The 21673-nt window shown below is 55.5% G+C and overlaps 1 protein-coding gene across 8 annotated transcripts in view; it reads right to left on the bottom strand.

The window, feature by feature from the left end:
- TNRC18 (trinucleotide repeat containing 18) overlaps positions 1-21403 on the bottom strand; it is an 83712-nt gene extending 62309 nt beyond the window's left edge. For 6 of the 8 annotated variants that reach the window (XM_079944703.1, XM_079944706.1, XM_079944705.1 and 3 more), the window contains exons 1-2: positions 20999-21403; positions 18657-19089 (exon numbers count right to left, since the gene is read on the bottom strand). In XM_079944703.1, the coding sequence (XP_079800829.1) occupies positions 18657-18843 (187 nt within the window). In that variant the 5' untranslated portion in view covers positions 18844-19089; positions 20999-21403. Of the gene's footprint in view, positions 1-18656; positions 19090-19553; positions 19723-20998 lie in introns of those variants that run through there. The other 2 variants (XM_079944704.1, XM_079944708.1) reach the window with 2 other exon arrangements.
- Between the last annotated feature and the right edge of the window lie 270 nt (positions 21404-21673).

Raw genomic sequence — 21673 nt, 5'->3', positions numbered from 1 at the left:
TCTGAGAGCTGGAGAATGGCCTCCAAGGACCCCAAGGCAGCCCTGGACAGGCCCGGACCAACCCCTCAGCCAACCCTTTGCGGGAGGAACCATGTGCCCATTTAACGGATGAGGAAGCTGAGGCTCAGAGACGGGAAGTGCCTGATCCCACAGCTGTGACCAGGGGCTCTGGATGCAGCCCAGCAGCCTGTCCCAGAACTCCAGGGAATTAGCAAGTGAATCAGGGAATGAATGAGAGCAGTGGACAAGGGAGGCCTGTCCCTTCAGAGAGCAGAGCTCCTCCTACTGGGGTCCCTCACATGGGGGCGTGGGGGCCCACTGATGCCAGGAAGGACAACCGGCTAAGGCCTGGGTAGAAGCCGCACCCGCCCCAGCCACGCCCCATGTGGCCAGGCCCCCACCGCAGGGGTGTGTCCTCCCTCCTGCCATCCAGGGGTGCTGCCCCTAAGCTCCACGTGCCCGTCCTTCAGGGCAAGACGCTGGCAGGCCCCCAGCTCACAGGCCGGGGGAGGCCTAGGAGACCTGGGCAGGGGGGGGGCTCCCCTTCCCTGGCCTCTTGTTTGCTTGTCAGCAAAATGGGGATAATAATAATGCCTCCCTTGAGAATCGCAGTGAAGGAAGAAGCTCGCATTTAACAATAACAATCACAATAAACGGCAGCAGCGCCCGTTCACTGGAAGGCACCAGCTCGGGCCACCGAGGTAAGAGCTCCCCGGGTGCCCCTCAGGTAACCTCTCTAAGCCCCTGTGACGCAGGTGCCGTTTGCAGCGGCCCAGAGTGACAGGCTGCAGGGGGTCACAGACAACGTGTGACTCGGGTGCCCAGGGGACCCCAGCCCGGCCCTCAGGGGGCTCGCAGACGCCCACCCACACCCTCTGAGTCCCCCCTCCACGCAGGGCCTACAGACCCGCCCTCACCACCTCCCCGGGGGCACAGGAGGCCCAAACGTCCCCCCAGGCCCTTCAGGGCGCACACAAGGGCAGGGCCTCCTCCCTGTCGCCCAGAGTGGGGCCAGCATCAGGCGGAGCGATGGGAGGACACCTGGCACCACGTGGCATCACCACCACCCCACGTCTGGGCCCCCAATCCCATCCCATCCCCACCAGCCCCCTCACCGGACTCCAGCGCCAAGCCCTCGGGACCCAGGGCCATGGCGGCCGGTCAGTCGGCCCATGCAGCCCCAGCCCGGGCAGCGGGGCCTCCGGGCCGCCAGGCCCCAGGCTTCCTCCTCTGCGGGCGGCGGGTGGCCGGCTCCGGAAGCGGCAGCCAGGGGTTTGCGCAAGGGCTTACATCAGCCGCGGGCTCTTCCTGCCCTGGGCCTGCCCCTGCCCGGGCTTGTGAAACCCGCCCAGCGGCACCCCAGGTCCGGATGCTGCCAACAGCTCCCGCCTGCCACGGGGCTCAACAGTGCCCGAACTCCCTCCCCCGGGCCCGGCGGGCAGGCCCGGGCCCTCCCAGAGCAGCGGTGTGCAGCTCCGTTAACCGGGCGTGCCAGCCCCCTCACTTCACTGTCCCCACCCGCTCCCCCGATGACGCTCCTGAGGCAGCGGAGGGGCCGGGCTCAGACGCATGAGATAAACCCCCTGTTGCTGGGACTCCCTCCCCCGGCCCCTCCGCTCATTCCCACCTCGGGGCCTTCCCTGGGCCTCAGAGAATCCCTCCACCCAGGACGACGTGGAAATGTAGACCTGTGTCGGCCTCCCCCGACGTGCCCAGGGCCTGGCACACAGCAGGCATCAGCTCTTGGCCTAAGTGACTGCACTGTGTCTGACCCTCTCAGGGCAAAAGCAGATGGACACGTGTCAGGATGAGGAGAGAAGGCAAGCACAGCTCCCGACACCTGAGGACGCATGTGCCACTCCCGCCGTCCTGCCTGGTCCCCCTAGGGTGGAAGACAGGCAGCTGACCCCCCGACCCCGCCCCACCGGCATCTCCGGACTGCTTCTGAGCTCCACACCCCCGCATCCCCCCCACCCTGGAGTACCTGGAGCTCTCCTCAGGGTCTAGGGACACATCCTCCACTCACACCCACCCCTGGGGACACAGCGGTGGCCTCCTGGGTTCACAGAGAAGGGTGGAGGCCTCCGGGCTCTGGGGGGCAGTGACAGTCCAGCCAGAGCCCACCGCCTTTCCCTAGACTTGGCTGGAAGTCCTCCAGCACAGCCTGGGGTGGGAGAGGTCTCCATCCCTCTCAACACAGACTGAGGTCAAGGCCTGGCCCTCCTTCCCTGGTCCCAGGCCGCCCCCTGGTGACCAGAGGCCTCCATGCCACCTGCCCACCCACGCGAGTATCTCACTCCACGACTGTCCAAGCCTAGAGCACACAGTGAACCCGTAATAAAGTACCACTGTTCATAATTAGAAAGGGGGACCTAACCCAACTTCAACAGACACCGGGCTTCACACGGAGACGCTCACGGAATCTTCCCACAGGCCTTTCATGGGGCACAGAGGACAATCCCAAAGCCACACAGCCCTGGCCCAGGGGCAGAGCCAGGGCTGACCCGGAGCCCAGCCGTGCAGCCCACACCCCTCCTACAGGGTAGCCACTCGAGGGCCACCAGGATCCCCCGTGGGAAAACGTTCCCACCGGCCTGCCCGCCATCCTGGACAGACCAAAACCTGGTGAATCAAAGACACCTGTTCCAGATATTCGCTGGACACTCCAGGAGCCACTGGGCACTTGAAACGTGGGGCTGGTGAGACTGAGGAGCCGCATCTTCAATCTTATTAAATTTTAATTAATTTAGACTTAATTTAGCCACAGTCTGGATGGAAGGCTCCTCCCTGCTGGAAACCGGAGCAGGGCAGGGACGGGACCTCTGACAGGCCAGGCCCCCACCATGGACAGAGGTGCGACAGAGGCGGGGGTCCCCAGGGGACAGTGGAAATCAAACCCTGGCCCCAACGCCCACGGCTCCCTGAGTCTGAGTTACTGCACTGCCCCAGGCTGAAGAGTAGGAGAACAGCAATCTCTCCCCTCCAGGTGGACACAGATTAAATGAACTCACGTTCCTGAAACGCCTTCATGAAGGGCCTCCTTCTTTATAGCTACGTGACCTGGGGGTTGAAGAAGCCCAGCAACTGCTCCAGGTCAGGGTCCAAGTGGGACTATCACCTCTACCCAAATTCCATCTGTCCTTCCTTAAAATAAAACTTTTAATTCTGACACTAGAGAGAGCTGGTGGTTGCCCATGATGAATGCACTAACTACCACGGAAAGGCATGCTTTCAGATAATTCATTGCGCGTTGTGTGAATTTCACCTCAATTTAAAAAAAAAAACACACACAAAAAAACACGGAAGCTCCTCTCTCTGCCTCTGAATCCCACACTGCATCTCTCCCTGACCTCGCTGCCCAGGGCGCCCCAGGGCCCAGAGGTTTCCGGGCTGGCACCTTCCCGTCCTGGCTCACCCTCCCACAGCCCTGGGAGTGAAGGAATCTTGTTACCCTCATTTTACAGACTAAGAAACTGAGGCTCAGAGACACTGTCTGGCATCACCGGGCCGGGGCAACCAAGTCGCTCAGCTGGTGCTACAACACACTGCACAGCAAGGCCTCAGCTCGGGAATCCCAGCACGCCAGGCCCTTGGCTCCAGACCGGCCACTGTCCCTCGGACCCTGAGTGAGGGAACCCCCTCACACAGGGCCTGGCCCTCGAAGGTGCTTGGAAAATGGTTTTCCCCTTCTCCGGTCCCAGTGAGAGAGGAAGGATGCCCCCGGGGCAAGAAAGGAGGTCCCGAGGCCTGGCTATGGGGCAACGTGCCCGTGCCCCTGCCACTGCCCGGGGGAGAGGGCCAGGTCCCTCTGGGAATGGAAGCAGCAGGGAGCTGGGCATGGGCTCCCCACTCCACCCAGCCTTGGCACCCCCCCACCCCGCCTGTGCCCCTCCAGGACTGAGCTAACAGGCCCTCCCAAGCTGGGACCCGCCAACATCCCAGGCCCTCCCACCCCATGCACTGCATCTCAGGAACACAGCAGACAGCCATGAGTTTGGGGGTGCAGGCCAGCCTGTTCTCAGCCATCGCCACCTCCTTCATCCACACTGAGAACACAGGAAGGGCTTCAGGGCTCTGCCGACTCCCAGGCTGGCCAAGGTCACCAGGAGGCAGAACTCGAATCCCAAAAAGGTGTTTGCTTCCCTCCTTCCTCCCCGTGACTGCTCAGGCAGGGCTCCCAGGTGCTGGGGGCTGGGGAATGAGGCCCTTCCGGATGAACCCCACAGGGGGCTGCACAACGCTCACCTGCTGGTCCCTAGAGAGGGCAACGGTGAGGCCGCCTTAGCCGGTCAGTGGAACCTTGCCTCTGTAATGGGTGGAGTCACTGGGCTCCTTCTAGAAACTGCCTATATAATAGATACCTGAAGTCCTCGCTGGTGGGAGAGGGGAGGGGGACTTGGATGAGATCATGGTGGGTACAAAGGTCTGGTAAACAATGAAGGACTCACAGGACTTTATCACAGGCTTGGGCAGGCGGGAATATGGGACAGCACAGCCCCACGGGCTGCACCCCAGGGCCTTTGCACCTCAGCCTGGAATCCATTCCTCCCTCCAGATACTGCAAGTTATCTGTATACTCCCGTCTGTATATACCTCACTCCCTTCTCTTGCAGCCCAGGTGACAGGGAACGAATGTGGCCTTCCGTCACCAGGGCCCCATAAACTGCAACCTGCCCCACCCCCACCCCTTTCCTGACTTTTTTCCACTGTGCTTATCACCACTTATCAGACCATATACACATTAGCTCCTCCTTTATTGTAGTTCCTTGCTTATTGTCCCTCTCCACCCACTGGAACAGGAGTAGGCAAGATTCTTCTTGAAAGGGCCAGGTAATAAATACTTTAGGCCTCGCAGGCCTATTCTGCCTGCCTGACAATACTTAAAACTACTGCGCTTTGTCCCAGTGAAACTATTTACAAAAAACAGGAGATGGGCCAGATTCGGAGGCAGTTTGCAGACCCCTGCCTTACAGTGTATGTTTACACCATCCCCAGTGCCCCCCTGTGTACCTACACTGTACACAGTAGGTGCTCGATTAATATTTATGGATGGGAGAGATGGGCAAGGTCACGATCAGTTAGAACTGGATGAAGGACGAAGAGGAGCCTTTCCTGGGCCCTACTTCACAGCCAGCGTAGGGCTTCAAGGCTTCACTTCATGCTGTCTCTAATCCAACCACCCCCATGCCACCCTCCCCACAAACTACCCACCCCCACCATCAACTCTGGGAGGGAGAGATTCTTGTCCATTTTACGGATGAGGAAACTGAGGCTCTGACTCCAGAACTACACTTTTTCACTCAGCCACAGCACCTGGACTCGAGACCCTGTTTTCATCTCTTCACTCCCGAAGACCCCTCCACAACCAAACAAGAGACAAATGTGTTTTCCCTTCCTATTTGAAAACGTTTTGGCCTCGCAAAGGAACTGCATTCCTTAAGAAGCCACCAAAGGCTATCAGAGCATCTCATCAGCATGAGCAGATCAGGGTTATCACCCAAGAAAAGAGCCCATTCTAGCCCAGAGCACAGACATGTGACTTGGCCGTTTCTATGACAGCCACTGAAAATAGTCCGAGGACCCTCCGGATAAAATGACCTTCAGACTCCCATCCATCCCAAGATTTCTGTAACATCTAAGTCAGAGCAGGGGTTAATGCCCTGTCTCCTAAAGAAAGAGCCTTACCGTTCAATCAGAATCCCAGGCAATTCACAAATGAAGAACAGTAAATGATGACCGAATTCAGGAAAAAGTTAGTATCGCAAACAAGTACCGAGACAGGATGACGTCATTTTCATCTATCAAATCAGCATATTTTTAGTTTGATTGTGGGCTGGGGGGGGGGGTCTGTGGAGCAGCAGAGGGAGGGTGAGGACACAGCCAACCCATCCCCGGCTTTTGGAAAGCAAGTCAGCAAGCTGGCAAAGCCCAGACCCACTTCTGCGGGTCCCCCTCAAGGAAATCACCTTTGTGGGCAAACATGTACTTCTTAGGATGCTCGCTGCAGCCAAACTGATGGAGAGGTTTAATGCAATCCCAATCCAAACCCCAGTAGGGGCAAAGGTTGGGGGAGGGGGAGGGGCTGTGAAAATTGACAAACTGTCTCTAAAAGTTACATAGGAATTGAAAGTCGGGTGAAAAATAGACGAGACTTTTGCACACCCATGTTCATAGCAGCGTTATTCCCATTCACAACAGCGAAGAGATGGCAGCAACCCAAGGGGCCACTGGATAAACAAAATGCGGTCTATCTTTATGCTATGAAATATCATTCAGCCTTAAAAAGAAAGGACATTCTGACCCCTGACCCAACATGGATGAACCCTGAAGACAGGATGCTAAGCAAAGTAAGCCAGACACAGGTCACATATTGTTATGATGGTACTTCTAGGAGGTCCCTGGAGGAGCCAGAGTCATAGAGACAGGAAGTAGAGGGTGGGGGCCAGGGGCTGGGGGAGGGGGATGGAGGTTAGTGCTTCATGGGGACAGAGTTTCAGTTCGGAGGATAGAAATGTTCTGGAGATGACGGTGGTGACTGTTAATGGTGGTGACTTGACTGATAATGTCAATGTACTTTATGCCACTGAACCGTACACGTAAAAATGGTTACAGTGGCAAACTTACATGTATTGTACTAGTTAAAAGAAACAGTTATATAGAAACACAGAAAAGCAAGAATAGCCAGGGCAACCTTCAAGATGAAGAATAACGTGGGAAGACTTAGGCTATCAAACACCAGTAATGCAGCTGGTGTGATGCCGGCACGTGGGTACACGAAAAGGCCTATGGCGACAGGACGGTTCGGAAACAGGCCCACCACTGCACAGGGTAGAAAAAGGATGGTCTTTTCAATAAACACTGCTGGTCCACTTGGACACGCATACGGGAAAAGCCATGAATCTTGACCCCCCTACCTCACACCATACCTAAAAATCCCTTCCAGGTGCACTGCAGAAAGGCAAAAGGCAAAAGATTCTAGAAGAAAACACTGGAAAGGCAAAAGCTTCTAGAAGAAAACACTGGAAAATTCCTTCGCGACCCAAGGGCAGCCAAAGCTTTCTTAAAGACCACATTAGAAAGCACTGACCATAAAAAAAAAAAAAAGCACTGACCATAAAGATAAGACTGATATACTGAAGTACATGAACATTAGGAATGTCTATTCATCACATGACGCCATTAGGAGAATGGAAATGTGAGCCACCTCGTGGAGAAAGATCTGTGCCCCACTGAAGGGCTTGTATCCAAAATATATAAAGAACGCCTGAGAATCAACAAGCAAAAGGCAGACACCACGATGTAAAAACAGGCAAGATGCAACAGGAGAGTGGCAAATAAGGACGTCCAAGTGTCCAGTAAATCCATGACAAGGTACTCAGCCTCATAAACCACGGAGGAAATGCGAATGAAAACTTCTGCACACCCACCAGAAGGGTTAACGTGTCAAAAAGGAAAAATGGACAATATTAATACATGGCCAGAGGGAGCATAAGTTAGTACAACCATTCTCAAGGAGTTTGGCAGAATCTAGAAACCTTTCTGACCCAGCAATGCCCTCGCAGGTCTGCGTAGAAAGATCGCAAATTGGAATTCAAAGATCTTCTCACCAGTAATCGCCAAAACTGGAAAATAACCCAAATGTCCAACAAGAGCTGGATAAACAAATTGTTACGTTCTCACAGGAGGCAACCCCTTCAGCAAGGAGAAGGCACTACAGCGACCAGGGCAGGATAAATCTCACCACCTCACACCCGAGAGAACGCACTATATGCTTCCACAAACGTGAAGGGCACCAACAGACAATTCAAAGCAGGTGGTTTAAGGCAGGTTGGGGTCACCTTGGGACAGGGTGACAGAACAGGGCACCTGGGTTCCCTTCTTAACCTGGTTGATTCCGTTTGTGAAAAAAATAACCAAACTGTACGTTTATGATCTCTGCTTACTTCTGTGTGTCCTTTAAGCCCCAATAAAAAAATATCCTTTAAAAAACTGAGCGCAGAGGGAGGCCAATCTGAACACAAGCATGAGTAATTTTCATGGAACTCTCACATTGACAAAATTTGCAAAAACAAAAACAAGTAAATAAATAAAAATGAGCCCAGAAAGGAAAAGAGAAAGAAAAATTCTCATTTATACCCCATCTCTCCCCAGCCCCTGGCTTTCTCGCCAGAGAGCTCAGGTCTGGCCCCTAGATCCCACACTTCCTGGCTGTGTGACCTTGGGGAGGTGACACAACCTCTCTGAGCCTTACTTTCCTCTCAAGTAAAATCGGGAGTTCGCTGGTGGTCTAGTGGTTAGGATTCCGGGCTTTCACTGCTGTGACCCAGGTTCAGTCCCTGGTGGGGAAACTGAGATCCCGCAAGCTGCAAGGTGTGGCCAACAAAAATAATAATAATAAAATAAAGCTCTCACCTTTAAAAATAAAGTAAAATGAAGGGCAGACAAGAAAGGAAAGAAACTGTGCCTGGGGCCGTGCCTGTGTCCTCCGCTTCATGGCACTCCCCTCTCCCCGAGTAAGGTGACACAAGAAGACAGACCAGCAAGGCTGAGGGACAGAGCTAGAGGGTGGGGGGCTTACTTCGCACATTCTTGGTGCTGTGACTGGGCCACAGGACCTGTGGCCACTGCCAACGTCCCCAAGCTCCCATCCGTGCGGTACACGTGGCTGAGAATCTTGAGCTGCAGAGGTTCTTCCTCTGAGCTAAGCAGAGGCTCAGAAGCCACCAGGCCAGATTGACCTGCCCCGCCCACCTACGAGGGGAGGGGTCCAGCTGGGCCCGAGGGCTGGCCCGAGGGGCTTTATTCCTCCAGCTCCTTCATCCAGGCTAAGTGTTACCTCCAGCCTCCCTCCCCTCCCGCTGGAGCCAGCCCTCACCCCAAGACGGCTGGATCCCAGCAGGCACCTTTCAGCCGCCCAGACCTCCCAGCTCCTCCCCAGCAGAGGTCACAGCAAGAGAAGGGCGATCTGGGTTTAACTCCAGCCCCTCCTCCAGCCCAGAATCTGGGCCCCCTGTAGGCTAGGACTTTGCCTTGCTCCCACCAGACACCCAGACCACAAAGTAGGTGCTCAAATCTAAATAAAGGGGATCCCAAGGCAGCCCAGAGCGGTCAAGGCCTCAGCCTTGCCAATGATATGCAAATGAATCCACCCCGGCCTCGCCCCAGGGCTCCAGTCTTTCTCAATTCTAAAGCAATTACAGAGGATTTCCCCATTGATTTCTCTTCCCCCTAAAGGAGGTCCTGGCCTAGAGGAAGTAGAGATAGGGATGGAGGGAGGGCCTTCTAGGAACTAGGGGCCCAAAACAGGGCAGTGTCCTAGTGGGAAGGCGGAGACAGAGAGGAACCAGGTCTCTCCGGCACAGGGCCAGGGGAGGAGAGGCAGCCGGGTCCCAGGGCACTGAGATCTAGTAGGACAAATCCTTTCCCAGAGGACTTCCCTGGCGGTCCAGTGGTTTAGACTCCACGCATCCACTGCAGGGGGCACCGGTTCGATCCCTGGTTGGGGAACTAAGATCCCGCATGCCAAAAAAGAAAGAAAAGAAAAAAATCCTTCCCCAGGTGCCAGCACACTCACAAAAATGGCAGCAACACGGTTTTAAAAGGAAACATTTCTGCGCATGAATGGAACCCTTGAGGGTCTTAGGCTGGATTCTCAGGGCTGGTGTGGGGACCAAAGTGAAAATGGGATCTGAGTACAAATCCTCATCCTTAAAAGGTACACTCAGCTCTTGGAAGAGGGGCGGCCAAGTTTAAACTCCCTGGAGGCTGTTAACAGGACTCCAGCCTGGGAGACTGAGGAAGACAGAAAGGAAGACCTACAGACACTGTCAGAAACTTCCACAATGGTCAACAAGTCCCCCCCTTGGATCCCAGTCTCATCAGCCTGTTAGCGCCTCTTTCTTAAATATGAAGAGACATCAGAGAACCAGCCAGACACCTGCAGAGTCTCCAACGTGAAAGACAAATGAACAGAAAAGACCCAGAGGAACAGAGACCATGCCTGAGAGAAGAAAACTCCAGAAAAAAATATAATTAATATCCTGCAAGTGATGAGAACTAATGTATCCATGAAACAAGAACAGGGCGCGACTGAAAAAATAAAAGGACTTGCCTAGTGGCACAGTGGTTAATAATCCGCCTGCCAATGCAGGGAACACGGGTTCAATCCCTGGTCCTCGTCCGGGAAGATCCCACATGCTACGGTGCAACGAAGCCCGTGCGCCACAACTACTGAAGCCCGCGCGCCTAGAGCCCGTGCTCTGAAACAAGAGAAGCCGCTGCAATGAGAAGCCCGCGCACCGCAACAAAGAGTAGCCCCACTCGCCACAACTAGAGAAAGCCCGCAAAGCCCACGGGCAGCAACAAAGACCCAACGCAGCCAAAAATAAAAATAAACGAATATTTTAAAAAAAGAGAGGAGCATCCAGGTTATAAGACAGAGCTCCTAGGTATTAAAAATATGACAACTTAATTAAAAAATCAAACTGCACAGTTAGAAGACACAATTGAGACCATCTAGAAAGCAGAAGAAACAAAGAGATGGAAAATAGCAAAGAAAGTAGAAGAAAAGTAGATGATCGTTCTAGGAGATCCACTATCTAACAGAGGCGCTAGAAAGAATAGCAAAAATGGTGAGACGCAAATCATAAAATACCAATAAAATTAACAGTAATTCAAAAAGTCTGCATTTAAAATGTAAAAGGTAAGCACTATTACTCATTTTACAAAAGAAAAAACAGAAGCTTACAGAGTTAGGTAACATGTCCAAGGCCATGTGGCAAGTGGAAGAGCATGTGTAAGACTTTCAGAGCCAGTGCTCTATAACTATTACGTGGTTCTAGAAGATTTTAGGCGTTTGTAAAAGGGAAGACAAAAAGTTCACGTGCAAAGATCAAGAATCAAGATAACATCACACCCTCAGAAGCTGCACTGGAATTTGGAAGGTGATGTTGCAGTTCCTCCAATGATTTCCAAGGTGCCCGTCAAGCCTGAAGGTAAAATAAAGGCATCTTCAGGTACACTAGGCCTCAAAAAAATTGCCTTCTGTGTATCCTTTCACAGAATGCTACTGCAAGATATGCTCCACCAAAACAAGGAAAGCAGGAAAGAGGAAGGAATGAGAATCGGGAAACAGGAGATGCAACACAGCACAGAGGGACAGTGAGTCTGAACAGGCCCAGCCACCAGGCAAACCAGACTAGAGAAGGAAGAAGAAAAACTGCAGGAAGGAAATCTCCAAGAGGAGAAAGACGCAGCTCATCCAACAGATCTAACCAAATGAAAACTATACCAAGAGATGAGAGGACAGAGATTCTAAGAAATCCCTGCAAATGGGGGGAAAAAAGAGGCAATTAATAACTCAAGGAAATAAAGAAATGAATTTTATTGTATCACTTGGCTCAAATACAAACATTTACAGATCCAAAGCCATAATAATAAAACTGATCTCAACAAAATTGTATTTCGGGAATTCCCTGGCGGTCCAGTGGCTGGGACTCTGTGCTTTCACTGCCGAGGGTCCAGGAGGGCCCAGGTTCAATCCCTGGTGGGGGAACTAGGATCCCACAGGCTGCGTGGCACGGCCAAAACAAAAAACAAAACAAAACTGTATTTCACAAATATTGGGAGGAGAGAGGAAGGAGGGATGGGGGTGGGGGATGGCGTGAGGCAACAACGACAAGCAACGTGTACTAAGTGCTTCTTATTTTCTAGATACTGTTCTAAATGCTTTACGTGTATTAATGATTTAATCCTCATAACAATCTCATGAAGTAGATACTATTGTTATCCCCATTTTACAGATGAGAAAATCAAGGTAGGAGAGGTAAAGAAACTTGCCTACGGTCTCACACTAATAAATGGGAGAGTCAGGATAGAGACTTGGACGGCCTATGCAAAATCCACATCTTCTATAGAAGTCGATAAAGAATCTCAAAATCTAAAAAATAACTAGCAGTAGAAGCAGGGAATTCCAGAAAAATAGGGATGAAAAGGCCAAAAAAGAAAAACAGCCAGGAGAATTTAAAGGGGGCATCAGGAATGGGGAGACAGGAGGCAAGGGATTGCTGGTTCTCTTTATAATCCTTCTAACACCATCTGACTTTTTAAACGACACCTAACTTTAAAGTTTATACTCTGCATAAAACAGAAGCGTATACTTTCACTAGGTGAATTTTACAGGATGCAAAGCATTCCTCAATAAAACTTAAAAAAATGAGGGAAAAAAAGTGTTTAAGATGCAGGCACAGGGACTTCCCTGGCGGTCCAGTGGTTAAGAATCTGAGCTTCCAGTGCAGGGGGCACGGGTTCAGTCCCTGGTTGGGGAACTAAGATGCAGAGCGGGTGGGGGTGGAGGGGACGCACGCTCAATTAGGTACTGCTACTTACTCACCAGAATGAATAGAATTTAAAGCAACTGACAATATCACGTGCTGGGAAGACAGGGAACGGATTGCACAATGGTGCGACCACTGGAAAGCTCACAGCTACAAAAGCGGGACCTACACATACTCTGTGACCCACCAATTGCAGTCCTGGATACTATCTACACGGCCAAAGAAATGTGTACCTACATGCACCAAAAGGGCACGATCATACCAGCACTATTCACAGCAAACACTGGAAACAACCTAAATGTCCATCAACAGACAAGAGTGACGTGAACTGCGCCGTATTCACGAGGTGGAATACTATACAGCAACCAGAAATCAGTTACTGCTTCACACCTCAGATTCGGATGAATCTTACACGCTGGTGTGAGTGAAAACAGCTAAAAATCAAAAAGGACAGGCTGCATGACTCCATTTACAGAAAGTTCAAATACAGGAAAAACTAATCTAAGGTAACAGAAATAAGAATGAAGTTGGGTGTGGGGTGGATGGTGACCAGGAGAGAGCAGAGGGAACCTTCTGGATGCGGGAAACGTCCTGATCTTGAGCTGGCTGGGGGTGACATCAGCGTGTTCATTTTGTAAAACTGCAAGTACTGACCACTCAGGATTGAAGCGTTTCACAGAGTATCCATTCCACCAAAAAAGGAGAATAAGAAAAATAATGGGCTCCAGTTGGCACCCTGGAGTCTAAGGAGCCCGTGGACCATACAAAGGGGCTACGTACACAATTTCAGAGGTCCTCAGAGAGGACCAGACTAGAGCCAGGGACTCGTGAGTCACTGGTTCAGGACAATTTTAATTACAGCGATCACTTTTACTGTAACTTTTGCACAGGGCTATTCGTACGCTAGGCACTTCAGTACCATTAATGGACCCATTTCACAGATAAGAAAATCTAGGCTTAGAGTCATCACCCAGTAAGTGGAAGAGCAAAATCCGACCTCAGCCCCGAGGCCCTCCTGCCCCCGGCAGTTACCTGGAGATTGCAAGATGAACCTAAGCTGGTGCATAAGGCCCAGAACATGCAAAATTATTACTGAGAGTGTGTGAAGCAGGTTTTTTACTCTGGGCTGAGGGTCCATCACTTTCATTAGCTCATAAAAGAACCTGGGATGCAGATGGTGAATGCCTTCACGGCATGCAAAGACGGTTTGTTTTTGTGATTCCGATCCAATGGCCTTGATATCCTCCAAAGTCAGATGCCAGGCCTCTACGGGCAGCTGGCGTGGCAAGGACCCTCGCCCTGAGGGCCAAGACTGGCCACTGGCCAGGGGTCTCCACTGCCCCTGGGGAGGCCCAAGACCTGTCCTGAGCAGCAGCTCCCACAGGGGCCCTCAAAAGCTGGGCTGGGAAGTAAAGGACAGGTGAGGTTCATGATGGGGGGAGATTCTGGGTGAAAGACAGGACCCCACGTGACCAAAGACAGGGCTCTAAGGGACCAGGTGGCAGTTACGTGAGATCAGACTGCAGACTGGTCCACTCCAGGAGCCAAGATCACCCCGACCACATCCAGATCAAGAACGCTCGATCACCAGCTTCTCCTCAAACCTGTTCCTCCCCATTCCTCCAGAAGTAGCACTCACCAAAAATCCATCTGCTGTCCTCCTCATCTGCCCCTCCACATCGATCTCAGCAGCCCCACCTCCACAAGACACGAAACCCTGGCCACCTCCAGCCTCCCTCCCTGGTCACTATCACCTCCCTGACAACCTCCTCACCACGGACAAGTTCCCTCTTCCCTCCCGTCTACCGATCTCCAGCAATCCAGATTAATTTTGTTAAATGCCCATTTGGAAATCATTTCAAACTCAAAGTCTGAAACAGTCCAACTAGCAAATAGTCCAACTGCCATATGACCTTCCCCAGGTTCGGCAGTTGTGAACTGCTTTCTCACCCTACGTGTGACAGGGTGAGAAGCCGATTTAATGGAAATCAGTTGATTTATCGTTGTCTCCCACGTCTAAAAATTTTAGATATTGTTTTTTTTCTTTTCCTGAGCCATTCCTGAGAGTACTTGCATTCATCAAGTCCCCTGCCCCTAAACGTTTCAGTGTTCTTACTTCGCAAGAGCAAGGACGTTCTCTTACATAATCACATTACCGTGATCAACTTCGTGAAACCTGATATTCACTTGATGCTATCGGCGAACCTACAGTCCATATTCCAATTCTGTCAATTGCCCCAGTGATGTTCTTTAGAGCAATTTCTCCCCTGATCCGAGATCCAATCGAGGGCTATATATGGCCTTTTTGCTGTCAGTTTTTTCATCTCCTTCAACCAGGAACAGTTCTCAGCCTTCGTCTTGCATGCCACTGACATTTTTTAAGAGTCCAGACTAGTTCTGTAAAATGTCCCTCAATTTGAGTCACTCCCTCCATTTAAAACCCTGCCTTCTCATTCCTCAGAGTTTGAAATTCCAAGACCTCATTACTGGCCTTCAGGGACTTACAGGGTCCCCCCCTCCCCCCAGCTCCGGCCATTCTCAGGGCTCACAGCCCCTCACCACTCCGGCCAAAAAAGTCCCTCGGTATTTTCTTTCCTTCACAGCCTATCTCTCTCTTTAAAATGACTTCCTTCGCTGACTTATGTTTACTGCCTGGCCCCCACACACTAAGATGGGAGCTCCAATGACGGCAAAGATTTTTCTGTGTTTGGTCGCCGCCGATTCCCAGGGCCAGAGCAGTGCCTGGCACACAGGAAGCACTTGGAAATCCTTTGCTGAGTAAATGAACAAGTGAGGAAAGAAGACAGTGCTGAGGCTGAGAGCTAAAGAACCAGGAGGCTCAGAGAGCCAGGGGGCTGTGGAGGCCCTTCCAGATTCTAGAACGTTCCCCAGGCCTCCCCTATGCCTCTGCCCACACAAGGATGCGCCCAGCAAATCTCCCTTGAGGATCGCATCCCTCCACCAGCCAGTCCCGCTGATTAATCTTCTTAAATCAATCTCAGCAGGCTGACTGGATTCCAGAGATAGAGCTGATCAGACCCTGGCGAAGGCCCACAGCCCGCTATTGTCCACTGGCCGGTCCAAAGTGCAGGGCCTCCCCATTCTGACCCTGGGTTCCCACCCCCCATTCACATATCCTCCAGGGGCCGGCCCAGGGTGTGGGGTCAGGGAGAATAAACATCCAAGCACAAAATCCTGCTAATAGCTCTTTAATTGCAATGGTGAGGGCAACTGAGTCCAGGCCTCCCAACCCCAGAACAGAGGAGCAGGTCGCCCAGGCGTTTGTCACTTACTTGCCCATTTCCCCGACTGCTGTGAATATTTTAGGGCTCACACACCTATCGATACTCAAGATTACTGGAAAGGTAACCGGGACCCTCTATCCCAAACCCCATTTATTCCTGATTTCACCTCCTCTTCTGCAGAGGAAGGAACCATCCCTCTGCACCCGGATCCACGATGCAGAAAGCTGTCTCCCAACCCCCTGTCAATATCTGCTTGAATAGGGTCCCAGCCACCCCCCCACAGCCAGGGTCCCTTCCAGCTGTGAGCCCTCCTGGGGGCAGCTCCCTCTACCTCGGAAAGCTGGATTCACCCGGAGTTCCCGCCCACGCTGGAGTCCAGAGGTAACTCGGCCTCTCCAGCTGTGTGACCTGAGGCAAATAGCTCAGCTTCTCCAGGCTTCCCAGTACAAGCATAAACAAAGATGCGGCTGATAACGTTGGCGTGACTTAGGGAGCTGACAGCCAAGAAGGTGATGCGCCTTGGAAGCGGAAAATTTAGCACCTGCACCCCGCAAGAAAGGCGGGGACGGGTGCTGGGTTGAGAAATTTGTAAGCCTGCCCCGCCCCAAGCAGTGAACGGGGAGCAGTTCCCCACCGCCTGGCTAATGGAATGAGCACCAGGCTTGGTCTGGGCGTCGGCCCAGGGTCTGGGGGTCCCTAGGTCTCAGTGCGGCCACTCGACCGGCGGGGAGCAAGAGGCAGCGTCAACCCCCCACCCTTCCCTGCTGGGTGAGCGAGCACCGGCCTGAGTGGCGACGCTTCCCGCGCCCGGCTCCTCTTTCCTCCATGACCTCAGCCGCCAAGCACGCAAAACTCAGGCAGGTCCTAACTCACAAAGTGCAGGCACAGGCCTCTGCGGCCACCTCCCGCTGCTTCCGCGTCCTGCCTGCCCCTCCCCCGAGTCCCTTCCCCCCGTGCCTCAGCCTCCCCGTCCACCTAATGGTTATTAGGGGGCCTGGCTGCTGCGCTTGGGCTCGGCGCGGCCCTGGCCCCCTTGAGCGGTGGCTGTTTCCCCGGCTGCTTCTCATTAGAATGCTTGGCCGCCGCCAGGCCCCAGCCAGATTGGACACCGGGAGTCCGCGGCGCCCTCTCGCAGACTCTCGGAAGGCGAGTGAAGGCCCTGCCAGCCAGAGTGACTGGGGTCTCACTTCTAGGCCACAGAACCCTGCCACCTCTCCGGGCCGGGCCAAGCGACCTTAAGGGCGCAAACACAAAAATGACCGCGGCCTCTGGGCGCGCGCAAAAGGGAACAGCCCAACAGGCCCTTTGTACCCCAGGGCCGCCCCCCAGCCCTTCCTCTAGGGTCTCCGGCACCCCTCCCTCACCGGAAGCGCACCACTTGGGAGAAAACCCTAGCCCTCGGCGTGGCCGGCCGGGCAGAGCTCCTGGGGGACACGCGCACCCCAAGGCCACGACCCGGTCCTCGACCCCCCCCCCCGGGCAGGCGGGGATCTTCGCGCTCCCGGCCCCCCCCCCGACCCCGTGCGTGCCCCTCCCCCGCCTGGCGCCTCACAAAGGCCCTTTGTCCCGCCGAGCCCTGGGACTCTGGTTCCTGAAAAGTTCCAAGAGAAAAATCAAAGAGAGGGGCAAAAACAGCGAGTGCTACCGAGCGCGCTGGGTCGGTGCGGCAGGGCCAAGGCGGCTGCTGCGGCCCAGAGCTGTCCCCTCCAAGACCCCAAGGCCAAGGGAGCGTCGGGAGCTCCCCGAGAAATCACAGGAATCCTAGACTACGCTTTGTTGTGGGAGAGGTGGATTTTTTTTTTTTTTTTGCGGTACGCGGGCCTCTCACTGTTGTGGCCTCTCCCGTTGCGGAGCACAGCCTCCGGACGCGCAGGTTCAGCGGCCATGGCTCACGGGCCCAGCCTCTCCGCGGCATGTGGGATCTTCCTGGACCGGGGCACGAACCCGTGTCCCCTGCATCGGCAGGCGGACTCCCAACCACTGCGCCACCAGGCAAGCCCGAGGTGGATTTTTTTTTTAACTTGAAGCGTGGGACGCCAGGCACAAAGCTGGAGGCAGCCGGGGGAGGAGGAACCGGGTTTTCTGCGGCGGCCGAAGGCAAGTCTGGAGGTCCCCGCGTCTCCCTTCCCACCCCGCCGGACTGGAGCGGCCGAGGCTCGCGTGGGGCAATCTTCTCCCTCTCCAGTGTGGCCCCCACCGAGCCTGGGCAGCCCCTCTCGGGAAACGGCATAAGCCGCCGGGCCTTCTCGGACACCTCCTCCCGCGCTTCCATGTCAGACCCATGGTGTTCCCTCCGCCGATCGTGCCCCGCGGATCCGCTCCTGCGCCACTTCCTTCCCCTAGCTTCGGGATGGCGACTGCCCAGGATCTGCATCCCTGCCTTCCCGCAGGAAAACAAGGGGTCCCCGGGGCCGGGGTTGCTGCCCTCCTTCCCGGGGGTGTGGGGGGGGGTGGGATGAGGGGGTCTCCCAAGGGCCGCCGGCCGCCCGCCCCCCGGAGGCCGCGTTCCCAGGGCTGGGGTCTTCGTCCGTCCGCACCCTCAGGCGCCGGGGCTGGCTGGAGACCCCGCACGAGAGTTAAGAAGCTAAGGAACGAACCCAGGCCCAGGGCGCCTGAAAAAACATTTGCCACAAAAACTATTCCGGCTCTGGGAGCAGATGTCTCAAAGGGTATGGAGTTGGTCTGTTCTTTTCTCGCCCAGATTTTGAAAACTCCAGCCCAGGCTCGAGTTGCAAGAGCCCGGGGTTTGGAATAGCCCCTGGTGGCTCCGGTTTCGGCAGACTCGAGCGCCTTGGGAGGGCCCGAAGCGCCGGGGAAGGCAGCTGAGTCGCGCGCCCCTCTCCACCGGAGCCTCCAGACTGGCCTCTGCCCCGGGCCCAGGGGTCTCCCCGGCCCGGGAACTGAGCCTGCCGGCAACCCATGGGCACCCAGTGGACCGGCCGAGGGAGAAGGAGGGGCCGAACCCCCGTTGCGAACGCCGGGGGTGGGTGGGGGGACGGACCTAGCACTTTCCCCGGGCCTCCCTCCCAGGATCCCGAGGAGACTACTGAGGGCGGGCATCGCGCAAGGCACTTACCCGGGTGCGGGTGGAGGTTGAGGCCGGCCATGTACTTCCCGGGCGGCAGCGCGCCGGGCAAGCCTGAAGCGGGCAAGCGTCCGGCCGTGGCGGCGCCCACGCGGTGACTGTCCATGGCCAGGCCGGACAGCAGCGGCGGCGGGGGGCCGTGCACAGACCGCGGGGGCCCGAAGTCTCGGCCATCCATCCTCCGCGGGAGTGCCGCGGCCAGCCCCCCACCCGGCCCGCGGGCCTAGTTCAGTGGGACCTAAAAGTTCGGCCTCGACGTAGTCCCAGAGTTCTCGGGCGGCGGGGGCTCCGCGGCGTGCATGGCGGCGGCGGCCAGCGGGTCTTGCGCTCGGCGGCGGGCCTGCGGCCCGAGGCGCACAGACGGCCGGTGGTGGAGCCCCTCCGGGCGGCCAGGCGGAGCTGCGCGAGGCGGCGCACAAGGCGTCTTGGCGGGGAGAGGAGACGGGCCGCGGAAGAAACAGAAGGGGAAAAAAGAAAAAGGAGGGGAAAAAAGAAACAAGTTCAGAAAGTCGTCTATGCCGTTCGGGGTCGGGGGCTGCCGATGTGGTGGCCAGAAATGAAATCGGGAGTAGCCCCTTTTCCATAAAAAGTTAAATTCCATGCTCCTTCCTTCGGCGGCATCGGGCTCACGGGCAACGGCTCAAAAGGTGGCCGGTGGCGCGCTACGCCCCAGCCCAGACTCTGCCTCGGCAGCTCACGGGTGCTCCCGAAACTGGGGAAGGCCCCTCGGCCGCGCCCCGAGCGCGTCAATACAAACCTCCGAAGTGTGTTGGATTCCTGGGCGTCACATGCTCCGGGGTTTCAAACAGTGAAACCTTTCCACGAGCAGTTCGAAATGTCTCCCTAAACACTATGTAACTATCTTATCTGGAAAGTTTAATACTTAACCTTTGGGAGCCCTTGTCTCCCTTTTCTGAGTTTGGTTCCCCTGAGCTCGCCCCGAGCCTCGGAATTAGTAGTTTTTTCATGAAAGAGAGTGCTAAGCGGGTTTATTATTTTTAAAGAGACTCATCGCCCCCTCGTGCCACCCCCCTCGGGCCACTGTGAGTCGCAGAGCCTAAGTCCGAAGAGCCGAGACGTGGCATTCTCGCCCGAGGACTGGAAAGAATCCTTCAAAACAAGCTTTGGTTTCATTTTCCAGCGCCCTGGCCTGGGAATCCTGCGGCCCGAGGACGTGGCCTGGCGCGGGGAATTTGGGGGGCGTCAGAGGGGAAGGGAGAGACTCAAGGGTCTCGCTCCTACCCTAGCTTGCCCCCAACCCCACAAATAACCTACAAAGAAAACCTTCGCGTCGCGGGCCGACCGAGGGGCGCCTCCCCCAGCGTTGGGCAAATCCCCCTGTAGTTCCAGTATAAAGCTGTTTATTTTAAAGATCTGCCGATTCCCGTGGGGGCGGGAGGCGGTCTGGGAGCCAACCCTGCCCTCGCTCTCCGTCTGCCCTCAGCAGCTCGGATTCCTGATTCCAAGAGGCCCGGGCGCTCCTAGAGCCAGCCACCGGTCAAGCCAAAGCCACCGGCTCCCGGGTGCCCGCCCTGCTCCCCGCGACCGGCGGCCAGGCCCCGGAGCTGCAGACCCTCTCAGCCGCAACCCCCCGGCGTCCTCCAGCCTCCCTCCCCAACTTTGCTAAGGATGCTTATTTTAACCCGGTTTTGGTTACAAACACCCCCTCCCTCCCTCGCTGCCTCCCATCAGGCTCTGGTTACCAGATCCGCGTTTACTTTAGAAAAATCTAAGATCGCCACATCCGAAGATACATGTCAGGCGATGAGCTTTCCGTGATTTAAAAAAAAAAAAAAATTCTTTGTGTAGCTTTCTTTTAAAAGCCAGCGCTTCGGGTCATGCCCCAGCGCCCCACTTTGGGGAAGTCGGGGTGAAGCCCCCCGGAACACCCTTGCTCTGGTAGAGAAGCTGGCTCGGTCATCTGCGGGCTCTGCTGCGTTCTCCCTACTTTTCTTCCCCTCTTAAATGCAGTTAAAATGGCTGAATTCCGGCTTTTAATTAAAAACAGCCTATAATCGAAAACGTCTAGGCGTCCCTGGCTCCCCCACCGCCTGCCGGGAACCGAGAAGGGAACCGACGCCCCTCGGCCCGGTTGGGAGGGCTAGAGCAGGGCTGGGGGCTCAGGTGGGCGCCCGGGGCGCAGGGACTTGCCCCCACCCCTCCCGGGGCACCCCACCACGCCGGCCCTGGTCCCCCGATTCTGTCCTCGGGAGCTGGAGAGCTGAGGGTATCCCCGGCGCACCCCGAGGGGGGAGGCGGGGTGGGGGGCCATCTGGAGAAGTTTGGAGACCATCGCGCCCGGCCAGGGGCAGGCGGGTGGCCCAGCGGCGTACCTGGCGCGGCAGGGCTCCCGGCTCCAGGCGACGGCGACTCCGGTGGCGGCCCCGGCTCCCGGCGCGGCTAGGCGCCCGTGCTGCCCGCCATCCCGCGGCCGCTGCTCCCCTTCGCCACCCGCAGCCGCCTCACACTTTTTGCCCGCCTTTCCTTTTTTTGGTAGAAAACCGCTCCCCGGGCCGAGCGCTCGGCGCGCCAACTCCTCCGCCCTCCCGCGGCCGGGCTCCCGCAGCCCCCGGAAAAGCCAGCTTTCCTCCCGCCGAGCTCCCCGCTTTTTAATAAAATCCAGGTAGCGCCGGTTTAAAGAATCCCAAATCTCCATATACAGCCCGGGATTGGAAAAGGTACATTACACAACCCCCCTTTCAAGTTCCTCTCGCTGGATCTAAAAAAAAAAAAAAAAAAAAAAAAAAAAAGCCGCGGGGGGGCGGGAAAGGGGAGGGTGGGGGAGGGGAACACTCTACGGCGAAGAAACACGCATTGTTCCCGGGTGCCCGCCTCCCCCCCAGGCCTGCCCCCGGCCGCCACCCATTGGCCGCGCGCGCCGCCAATCACGCGCATGTAAACACCTTGGCCCTCAGCCATCCCTATAAAACCAATTACGGACCTAGGGGCTCCAGCAGTTTCTAGGCTCCCCTCGGTGGGGCTGAATGATCAAAACTGGTGGTGAGAAT

Source organism: Stenella coeruleoalba (assembly GCF_951394435.1).
Source record: "Stenella coeruleoalba genome assembly, chromosome: 15".
NCBI lineage: Eukaryota > Metazoa > Chordata > Mammalia > Artiodactyla > Delphinidae > Stenella > Stenella coeruleoalba.
This window is presented reverse-complemented; position numbering and strand designations above follow the sequence as displayed.